Source organism: Pongo abelii, chromosome 2, assembly GCF_028885655.2.
Source record: "Pongo abelii isolate AG06213 chromosome 2, NHGRI_mPonAbe1-v2.0_pri, whole genome shotgun sequence".
Taxonomy (NCBI): domain Eukaryota; kingdom Metazoa; phylum Chordata; class Mammalia; order Primates; family Hominidae; genus Pongo; species Pongo abelii.
In genome coordinates, this window is record NC_085928.1 from 180,038,527 (window position 1) to 180,050,749 (window position 12,223).

Genomic DNA, 12,223 nt, shown 5'->3' on the forward strand with positions numbered 1-12,223 from the left:
GAGAATCTGAAATACAGGCTGAGAAACAAATGAAATTTATTTATGGTAGTCTTGAGTTCACTCTTGAAGAATAGAGTATTTGCATTCTGAAAGTAAGAATTCAAAATCCAGGTAAAGCTATTTGCTTGGAATTCTTGCTCTTAAAATAATGTTATAGAAATAATTCATAAGAGGGAAGTCTAGATATAATACTTCCTTCACAAAAAGGACTATGGTGTTACCTCAAAGCATGCCACATAACAGGTTTGGGTTAACTAGTTATACCTCATGCACATATCTCTGTATAATATATCCTTCACATATAGGTAAAGAGGAAACAAAAATATGTTTTGTCATTTAAATAACAATCTAGAAATATTTTCTCAAGTAAGTACCACTTTCATTATCATTTGTACCTTATCCTAATTTATGACCTTCACTTGACAAATACATTTAAAATATTTTTATTGTTCACTCAGGACAGATCAAATCGCTCAAGACTGTATTACCAATCTATTGCAATGCTGCTGAAATGTATTACACTGCTTCACTTGAATATCACTGGGCTTGTCTCCACTTTTGTTAAGAAAACAATTCTCATTGAAATTATGAGCTTGCTGGCGAATTTCCTGCCATATAACCAATATTTTAGCTCTCAGTCTAAACCAGGTGCTTTAGCAGGTAACAATGCTAGTATCTACCTGAAACTCAAATGTTTTTACTGTCTACCAAATTTTCACATCCAAATTACTCAATAAACTTACCCATTAAGGGTAAAGAAACCAATAGGAAAGGTAATCAATTAAGTAGCTGAGACGAGAGAATATAAAAATATGGACGCTTTCTTGAGAGACAGTAAAATTTTAAGATGAATTTAAGAATACACATAAAAACTGACAGCTTAAGTTTTTCTATTTTATTCAAATCAGCATTCTAAGGGAAAACACAAAGAAAAAGATAATGAAAAATGAAAATAGTTACATTACACTTTTGGATGCCACAATTTTGCTAGTTCAATTATCCTTTCTACTTGCAAATGTATCATCCTCTTGTTTATGTAAGATTATGATGTCTTACAACCCCAGCACAAAGCATTATAGGTACTGAATACATAATATTTGTCAATAAGGACTGAATTAGTGAATACACAATAAACAAAAATATAATCTGCTACAGAAGAGCTATCTGTAAGAGTAATACAAACATTTTTTCCTGTGTACAGCTGTGTGTCCATTTTTTCTCTTGCTTATTTCTTTTCTCGTGTCCTCTGTTACTTGTATCTTTACTGTTTCCTATATAACTAGCTTTTCAATTTCTATTTTAATAATTTCTCAGACTTTGAAAAATTGACATTCCAATACCCTCTACAAAATTATTATGCTTTTGCACATTTATCTTCTAAAAGAAACTATAGTTGAAATGGGATTACTCACCATAGAAAAGCCCCTTTTCTTTTCCCAGAGGTAGCTCTCAACAAAACTGGGCAGACAAAACTGACTAATCTTGCATCTAGTTGTGACTTCATCCTTCTTTTTATGAAAGAACTAATGTTCTTCTCTCTTCAGTCTTACTTACAAGAACACAGGAAAGAAAAGAAGAGAGAGAAAGATAGGGTGGGACTTACTTAGATTCAGAAAACAAGAGCAATGAGAAGTAATGAGAACTATAAGAGCTACATTTGGGAATAGAAACAAGGAGTTCTCCATGAGGAAAATATGTAGCACATTCCTGTTCCTCTGTATTGTGAGATTCCTCTTCAAATATCCTCTTGTAGGTGAACAGTAAATGTATTAGCAAAATAATAAAGAACAAAAAGTGTTTTGGGAATCAGCACGATCAAATAGGAATGCATTTTAGATCACAACTTTCTTAAGCGAACCACAAAAAAAGTGTAGTTACATCAGTATAGAAATTTTAAAAAAAGTGACTCAGAAAAATTGGAAGCAAGTATGCTTCCAGAAACTCATTACAGAAAAATGTATTTTAAAAACAATTTTAAGTGCTCAAGGTATACTGAGATAAAGTTCTGAGTTTCTGACATTAACATCTACTTTGGTAAAATGCCTGGATCCCGGGGATGTGTACAAAACATACACCAACTGACACAGCCAGTCAGCTGAGCTAGCTTCACCTCACCAGAAGCAAGTGTAGTGCAGCTCTCAGCACAGGCAAGGACCTCTGCACGTGGGTCCCAACTGATCTTTCAAGTGTCTGGCATCACTTCTCCAGCTAAACTCAAAACAAAACACCCTGCACAAAAACTGACCACAGTAAGTTGGTGAAAAGGTATCACCTGCCACTCAATACTACAGAATAAACAAGTCCCAATACTGATATTACAAAAACCAGTAAATAGTCATGTTTTAAAAAATGATTCCTAGTTTATATGCCTACAGAAAAATCAAATCTACTGTGGATTCACACTTCAATAGAGGACAAACTGATCTCTGCAAAAGGTAGTTCACCACAGCAAGGAAAGGTTAAAGAAGATAACCTGCAGTAAATTGAAAATAAGAATTATTACTGTAGATAACTTTTTAATGCAGAGAAAATTAGAAGGCGGTAATTTTTCATTATGTTAACAGCTCTGAGATTCTCGTCTACTGCATACAAGCTCTAACATAGTCTGAACAGGTTGGTTAACAAGATGATATACAAAGAGAAGAGAAAACTGGAGGAGTAAATATAAATGCCCTGGTTAAAGAGGGAAGGAAGCCTACCTCAACTGGAAAGAAACAAAATACAAAAGAGATTACAAAATTTACAAGCTTGTTCATTCTATGAGAAAAGCTTGGGAGTAAACTACTCCGGGAAAACAAACAGCGCTTAATGAGAGCTAAAAGAAGCTCAAAATGAAATTTACAAAGTCCAGAGAAGCAGAAAGAAATGAACATTAAGGCATTTTCTGGTATGAGATTACCTTAAACTATAGGCATTATGCAGAGAAAACTTTGAGAAAGGTGATATAACTAATCACACAAATAAGCTTATTATTTGGCCTGTCAAAGCAGTTTGGAAACACTCCCATTTCATAAGTAAAGAGTCATCTTAACCAGACTCTAAAACAGTAGTAAGCAATTCTAAATTATATAATAGCTGTGTCCTTTTTATGATATATAATGTTTTCTAAATACCTGGCAACAAAATTAAGTGTCTAGATGAACTCTATAAGACAAGCATTTTAAGTTATGAGGAATATTAAGTTTTATGTTTTTTTTAACTCAAATGAAGCAAGAATGAGGCAAAGGAATTTGCCTTTGTTCTGGTAAAGTAGCCACATGGCAAATGGATGCTGGGGAAAATTAGCCTAAATAAAAAAAGAAGTGAAAGAAGAATCAGCAGTATCCATATTTGTTAATTACTTGGGCAACTACTTTCCTCAGGATATAAACCAACTCTCTTCTGCAAAGGAAAAGAAAAATTTCCCCCAAATGAAAAATCAGGCTCACAAACAGATCATGTGCCCTACCTGGAAGAGTGACACTACTTCTGAAGATGACAGAATCAAAGCCCAGCCCCAGGTATCCACATAGACTCCAAAGTTAATTCTCAAGATAGCTATACTGGTCTAAAAACTAAAATTGGTTTCATTAGATACTAAAACCACAACAAATGAAGACCCACTATCTTCTAAATACATCCAGTTTAAAACAGATTCTAAATCCACATGGTCAGCAATTAACTCACACCTAAGTTTTCGTGGGCACATGCACATGTTTAAAAATCTTCCCATGAAGTATCTCCACTTTAAACAATTCCATCTTTCTTTAAAAGCGGCCATATTTTTTTAAAACGTAGCATTTCTAAAACAAGCTATTGATAAACTAATTTAACAAAACCTCACAGAATTCTGTATATTAGGTAAAGTGGGTGACAGATTCTTTACAACTATCATTCCTAAATATATTTTCTTGTATAGCACGTTAGCTCTAAGTATGCTTCCAAGACTTTAGTTGCCATCAGAGAAAGACTAATTAGCAACAACAGCTGACTAATTAGCTTATTAAACTGTAAAAAGTTAGTAGACAAGTTCAAATAGGATGTATTATTCTAGAAAGCTTGTATCAAGAGAAATGATATGATTTGCAATAAAACCAAAAGGAAATAAATTTTTTGTTTTAGTCTCCTCATTTTCCATATGCATAAGGTCAAAGTGAATGACAAGATTTACTGATTTAAAAATATATATATGTACATATATATATAGTCTTAACATATATAACTAGTGTGGGTCTCATCATGAGCAAAGGTGCAGCTGTCTTTAGTAGCCAGCCCCTTAGAGAAAGTAGATATAAAAGATTACTGTTGTTTTAAGGAAAAAAGATAGAGACTTAAGGTGATGGAAAGAGTATCAAAATGAGAGAACAGGAAAACATAAACAAGAAAGTTACCCTCAATATTAGAATGAATATAATAGAATTTCAGCTCTCTATTTGAAAAATAAAATTTCAGAAAGGCTCTTGATGTTTATTTATTGAAAAGAATCAAAGAATGTACCTTCTTTTAAAAGAACTAGCTTGATATTTTCAAAGAAACCAAATTTTTACATTTTAAAAGGTTTTGATTAGCTTTCAAAAATGTAAAAAAAAAAAAAAGTCTCTCTTACTTCATTTTTTAAAAGGTTAAATTAGGAAATAAGGAGGAATAGAATAGAAAAATAGAAGAGCAGAAAGGAAGAAGTGTCTGATTCAATCTCTCTACTGACCTCTCGAGAGAAATCAGACTGAAGAGAAGAAAGCACCTTTAATATCTTCACCGGCTGAGGTGTCACAGCAGAAGCAGGACTAGTCAGTTTTTATCGACTTGGGGGGGTATGAGAAAATACCCAGTAGTGCTGAGGGAATAAGCAAGAGGAAACAGATCATATTTCAATAACAAATGCCATTTAATTTATACATATACACAGTACTTCTCTAGCCCTTTTGTGGAAAAGGTGTGGATGTATCTAACACTGCTGTGTGTGAATGCACAAGAAAAATATTAAGGTCAAAGTGATGAATTACATACCAGGCAAAGAATGGATGAAGGCCCAGACATCATCAACTGTCCATATAGATGGCTCTGTTTGTGCAACTGGTAGCAAGTCACTGTTCTCAGGCATTTTCCGAATTCTCACATCCCGAAGCTCACGTTCTCTTTCCCGCTCACTCTGCCTGCGCAGACGAGTTGTCATAGCAGATGGCACAGAATCTTCATGAGAAGCCAAGTCTTCTTCTGCAGATGGATAAGTAATTGGAAGCTGGAAAATGTAGTACAAGCAAAATACAGCATTGCACTTTCCTTGCATTTCTGAAAAGGGTATTTTACATTGAAGTGAGGTTTATACAGACCTGCCTAAGGACATGTTCTCTCGCTGCCCCATCAGGGCCACTTGGACGACGGCCACGATGCCCAAGACTTTGATTATCAGGCTTACGATTCCAGCGACTAAGTGCAAATTTTTTAGAACAGCTAACATTGTACCTAAGAAATTCAAGTAAGAAAAAATGTTTAATGATATATGGGACAATCCATTTAGTATTTAATTGTGACTTTAAAGTGCAACTGTGAATCAGTAAGTACCATAATACATCATTAATGAATGTAAGACCTCATAAAGTAACTACACTGTTCAATGGATTTACTTATGCTAAAGGTCAAAAAACGGGCTCTGTGTATATCATAATGTATCTCTCAATATAATATTGGACATCTACAACAAGGTATTGTATTTTTTCCTGATTACAGCATGACAGTGGGAAACTTCCTGCAAAATACAGAGGATAACCAATTTTCATAGCAGTAAAAAAAATGGAAGGTCCGAAAGAAAAAGAAGTTATGTAGTATCTAAATGTTTATTCAATCTGATTTTTCTAAGTAATAACTTCCAAAGAGACATTAATTTTTAAAAGTTTAATATACTAGGGAGAGGATCTCAAGCAGCTAACAAAAGATTTTTCAAATATTATTAAAATCAAAGAATGAAAATGTAAAGTGGAGATTTTAAAGTTACACAAGGAATTCATTGTTCTCACTATTCAGAAAATTTAGAAGTACATAACTCTTTAATGAAAGATTTTCTTTTATCACAACAGACTGCCTAGTATTTTTGAACATAGACCTTTATAAGACATGATGACAGCTTAAAAGAATCCTATGTCTTTTAATGGATCCTAAAGCCCTGGAAGCAGGACTGGCAAACTTTTTCTACAAAGGACTAGATGGTAAATATTTTAAGTTTCATGGGCCATATAAGTTTCTGTCACAACTACCCACCTCTGCCATTGTAGTGTGAAAGCAGCCACTGAAAATATTGAGCCAGGCACAGTGGCTCACATCTGTAATCCCAGCACTTTGGGAGGCCAAGGTGGGTGGATTACTTAAGCTCCAGAGTTCAAGACCAGTAAATGGCAAGACCAGTTCAAGGCCAACACGGTGAAAACCCATCTCTACCAAAAATACAAAAACTAGCCAGATGTGCTGGCACACACCTGTAGTCCCAGCTACTTAGAAGGCTAAGGTGGGTGGATGGCCTGAGCCCAGAAGGCCAAGGTTGTAGTGAGCTGTGATAGTGCCACTGCACTCCAGCATAGGTGACAGAGCCAGACCCTGACTCAAAACAGTAAAAATAAATTTAAAAAATAAAAAATAAATAGAAAATACTGAATAAGCATGGTTGTGTTCTAGTGAAATTTTCAGTAACAATAACAGTAAAATTGAATTTCACATAATTTTCATGTATCACGAAATATTATTTTGATTTTTTTCCCAACAAACTAAAAATTTCAAAATCATCCTTAGCTCATGAGCCCATACAAAAAAATGAACAATGGGAAAGACTTGGCCTGCATGAGTTTGCCAACCTTTCCCTAGAAAGAAGAGTGAGAAGAAATGATCTAAGAAACAAATTTCTGAAAAGCTATGCAAAGCTAGGAAAAATATATGCAGTTTCATTTTTACATATATGAAACTGCCTTGGTAACTTATTTTCAAAAATCTGTTTTGTAGAGATGGGGGTCTCACTATGTTGCCCAGGTTGGTCTCAAATTCCTAGGCTCAAGCAATCTTCCCACCTCAGCCTCCCAAAGTGCTGGGATTACAAGCATGTGCCACCAAACCCACCCTTCAAAATTCCTTTGCTCCAAGAAAATTACAAGAATAAATCCCAATTAACTTTGCTATTGCTAACTATTCTAGAACCAGTATGCTGACACCAAAACAAATTCTCCTCACCTACATTTTATAAAGATATCAAGAGGTGGAAATAAAAAGTACTATGATAATGAATATGCTATTTTTCCCATAAAAATATAAGTATCTAGATAGCCAATTCATTTTACCCTAAAACAATTCAAGATCCTGCTGTGTTCATAATGTGCTCATTTGTGGGCTCAGCAATGTAGGTTTCTGATTTCCATTTACATCAACTGATAAAACTTCTTTATACGTTAAGAAAAGAATAGAAAAGAGAGGCTAGCTTTATACTTGATATTTTGTCCCTAAATATTTAGCTTTCCAAGACAGCTAGGCAGACATGTAAATGGCAATGGTTCTTCCCTGACCTAATCTACCCTCTCTCATCCACATTTCCCCGTTAGGGCCCCTACCCTGCTAAAGAGGTTCATCGAAAGGATACTAATGTGACAGCTCAGCAATCATCTCTGAGAGAAGACTGATGGCAGCATTAAGTGTTCTCAAATATTTTTAAATAGTCGAGAAGTTTAAAATATTCTGAAAGGGAGTCCTTTCCCCAAGTTTTTAGAGTTTTTAAATCACTTAGAATCAGATAACCATTGTTCTTTCTTGTGGTATATGCAAACCAGAAAATTCAAGTTAAAACATGAGTTACATAATTTGATTATTGATTTATCAGTAACATCAAAGCATATTTGAAAAACAGATTGACAACCAAAACAATGAACCCAATTTTGGAGGAAAACACTTCTATTATTTAAGTTTTACTAAGTATATTTTGGAAATAACCTATACGAAATAAAATATTCAAGTAAGAAATTCCCTAGATGTATACAATTATATTAATTTTTTTCATGAGGTTAAGGTTATTTATTTTTTATGGACGCATAATAGATGTACATAGTTTTAGGGTATGTGTGATAATTTAATACATTCATATAATCTGTAACGATCAAATCAGTGTACTTGGGATATCCACACCTTAAACATCTGTCTTTTCTTCATGCTAGAACCATTCCAATTCTCTTCTACCTATTTTGAAATATAGTACAAGCTATAGTCATCCTACTGAAGATCTTAAATCCTTTGAGAGAATAATTACCTTTTTGAACAGAGAACCAATTTCAAAATAGTGTGCACACACTTCAACTTTAGTGGTAAGTATCTGTATTACTAGGATTTATTATTGGAATTAGGGTGGGGTTCTTTTTTAACATAAACCAAACTTGGGAATTATACGATTAATGAAGAGACTAAACATTTATTTTGTTATTAATACTATTTATCAGCCAGGCGTGGTGGCTCACACATGTAATCCCAGCACTTTGGGAGGCCAGGACGGGCAGATCACCTGAGGTCAGGAGTTTGAGACCAGCCTGGCAAACATGGTGAAACCCCATCTCTACTAAAAATACAAAAATTAGCTGGGCATGGTGGCAGGTGCCTATAATCCCAGCTACTCAGGAGGCTGAGGCAGGAGAATCTCTTGAAACCGGGTGGTGGAGGTTGCAGTGAGCCAAGACGGCACCACTGCACTCCAGCCTGGGTGATAGAGTAAGATTCCATATCCAAAAAAAAAAAAAAAAAAATACTACTTATCTATAATAATGACTATTGAAAATACTAATTCAGAAAAGACAAGTATTTTGCTGTCTGATAATGTTAACAGTGTGGGGAATTTATACCACAGCTGTCCCATAAGAAATCTAAAATAAATAGGATATGATTCAAACAAATGAAAACATTTTAAAACAACACAAAGTAAATCAAAGTATTTCAATAAAGATAAAACAGCTGATAAAACAAATACTGTTTTTGATACTTTAAGGACTAGTATTATATAATCGTGATGAAATCGTGATGATTTCATTGGAGGGATTCTCCTAAATATTTTCTTACCATCAGGAGATTACTACTTTAATATTAGATTATACTGTATAATTGATTTTAAGTATTATGAATATGTAATTTTCGCAAAGCAAAATCTAATAACTAAATACTAGGTGGCTCCAGATACTGCCTATTTGTATTATTCTTCTATATAATAATATCTAGATTTCTTCTATAATATTACATATTAAAATATCTATACTTATCCTTGGTAAGCTATTCAAAAGTTTTTTGGTTTTATTGCAATGGCTATCTGTCCTTTGGGAAATTCAAGAGCATAGAAATACCTTTTGGCACATGACATAGTGCAGAATCGTTTTGACCGCAAAAATTCATTAGCGTATCCCATTTTCCCACAGAATTCACACTTGAGCAACTCACTGTCCATTTCTTCTAATGTCTCTAAAAAAGAAGGAAACAAAGGAAAAAAAGGTTCCAAAAATTTAATTATGCAAATTTTCTTTAAGTCTACACTTTGGTTGGATACTGCTAGCAAACCAATGGCCCTTTAACTTTTCAATCCACAGCCACTCTGGCAGGGCAAAAGCCTTCAGAACACAACCACTGCTACTAATTCCCTCTTGCTTCTGCATAAAAATTATAAGGAGTTTCTTTCTATATAAATAAGCATAACATTTTAAAAGGTTCATCTTGCTTATAATCCATCTAAAATGTAAAAAAAAATTTTATAAACACTGGGAGAGAAATGAAGATGAATAACATAGGCATTACCCTCCAGGAGGAACACTTTCAAAACGCTGAGGGTGGGATATGAATTTTGATAAACTGCACTGTGGAGATACACAGCAGTGAACTCTTAATTCTAACTGGAGAGAATAAAGATGGCTTCAAAAAGGTGAAATTTTGATATGTCTGATTTTACAGGAGCATGCAAAATAATTAACTCTCTCGAAGATCTGCAGTATATGATAAAATATATAAAGATGCATATATCAGGAGGCTGAGGCAGAAGAATCATTTGAGACAAGGAGTTTGAGACCAGCGTGGGCAGCATAGCAAGACCCCATCTCATTCATACATATATATACATACATAAAATTCTTTAAAAAGATGCATATATCTAATTATAAAACAGTTCCTTTTAGTTATATTGCATTAAAATAAAAACTAGGCTTTAAAATCAGTTTCATAATTCCCAACCACTGATGCTTTTTTTATCATGCTTTTCTTCAACTTAATGGGTGCTCCCTACTAAGTTAGAATGTCCTTCTTCCACCCTACATATGTAACTATCTTCAGGCAGTAACACAAAGCACAAAGAACCTTCCATGCTAAAACCCCGGGGAACTCGGCAGGAGTCACCCATAAGCAAACAACTAAATCTTCATGACCCACAATTTTCTCATCTGTAAAATGGGATTTATAATACATTTCCCAAAGAATTGAAGTGGCAATTATATGTGTGCCTAAAAGGTAGTAGGCATTAAAAGTGATAGTTCCATTTCCTATTTTCCACATAAGAACTAAAAGGGTAGTATGACATGTAATAAGCACTCAAGAAATACTTTAGTAAAACTTGTTAAATTCTTAAATCAACCACATTTTGCCATTTTCTTGCATCATCATAATTCCTTTGCCAAGTTATATAAAAAAATGCAACAAAAGCATTTTACTGAAAAGCATTTTACTAACTAAAGCTTTTAGCTGTGAACTCCTTATGTGTGCTCTTTCTGTGTTACTCATTTAATAAAGACTAAGATAAATACAGGGACTCAGAAATGGAGACATGGGTGGCATGTACTCAAGTGAGCTCAGGTACTCACATTATCCCAGTTTTACTGGAGAAGCAGATGGCAAAGTGCTAAATTAAGTGAAGGAGCAAGAACTACTGAAAAAACAAACTGTGAACTAATATTTGACATTGGTGGGGCATCCAAATACATTATCCTGAATAATGAAATCATGAACTGATAAGTGACCAGTTTAAGGAAATTCTCAGGACTACCTTCATAAGCAAAAGTCATCAATTTAGTAGCAATGAGGAAGAAACAGTCTCAAAACAAGTAAATTAAAAATTGCCCCTTCCAATGACCTTCCAACGGCCCAGTCAGGAGATCCACCAACACATTCCTGAGACCTGACAACATAATTCCTAGAAGTACTGTTTTTATTTTGTGATGCTTATAATCTGATCTTACTATAATCTGATCTGATTGAGAAGCCTATAGGGAGACGGAACTTCTCACTCAACCACCACTGCCATTAGTTCCAGCCCTGAAAGAGTCCATTCCTCAGGGTTATTCCAGGAACAGGATATGCTAAAAGCTTTGTTTCAAAGATCTTTTGTTAATTAACATAGCAATGTGCAACACCTGATAATAAGTTAGAATACCTTATGAAGGAGAAGGAAATGTTTTTGTTGGTGAGAGGAAATGCCAAACAGAAATGGTTTACAGTTAACCCAACAAAAATAAGAGTATCAGTTTTATTTCTCATAAAGAAGTGAGGGACATTAACAGATTCAAAAATTCTTGTTCTAATGTTCAGTCAGATTTTTAACAAATTTGGTAATATTACCAAGGTCACTCTTTTACATTTATGAATTAGAAAACTGCCAAAACACTTTTTTAAAACTGCTGATTTAGCTAATAAAAATGGGATTCTATGGCAGAGACAGCTGGTAATTCTCCAGCATCCACTCTTTGCTTTTCTCCCATAGTAACAAAGCCCTACGAACATGGCCATCCAGATTAAAAACAAGTTTCTGCCCTAGGTGTGGCTGATTTGTAACCAACAGCATATGACTGTAAATGCTCACAAATTCCAGATGGTGCTCTTTCCCCCATCTCATTGGTTAGAATGTGATCATGTAGATCAGCCATCTTGGAAATAAAAGCAACATTCTACGGATGACAGAGACATAAGACCCTGGAGCTTGAGTGCTCAATACTAAGGAACTACCACAAAAGCCCTGGACTGATCTTTGGGTTATATCAGAGAAAATTAAATTCCTATCTTCTTTAATCAAATATTATTCTGGATCTCTACTGAAATGGCCAAACCTGCTTCCTAATCTAGATCCCCCATTTTCTGGCATGAGAGGAAGTTATTTTTTATTTCCCCCAAAGACCTGAAATCACATGAGGACAGCAGCAAAAAGAGGCAATGAGATGGAAATCTAATCAGCGTGATGATATACCAAGGAAGACCATAAGCTACT

At 34.5% G+C, this 12,223-nt stretch overlaps 1 protein-coding gene across 11 annotated transcripts in view; it reads right to left on the reverse strand.

Annotated features, from left to right (window-relative positions):
- PHC3 (polyhomeotic homolog 3) overlaps window positions 1-12,223 on the reverse strand; it is a 95,216-nt gene that overhangs the window by 9,905 nt on the left and 73,088 nt on the right. For 8 of the 11 annotated variants that reach the window (XM_063721579.1, XM_009239515.4, XM_063721581.1 and 5 more), the window contains 3 exon segments: window positions 9,330-9,444; window positions 5,310-5,442; window positions 4,987-5,218 (listed from right to left, as the gene is read on the reverse strand). In XM_063721579.1, coding sequence (XP_063577649.1) covers window positions 4,987-5,218; window positions 5,310-5,442; window positions 9,330-9,444 — 480 coding nt within the window. 11 annotated transcript variants of the gene reach the window in all.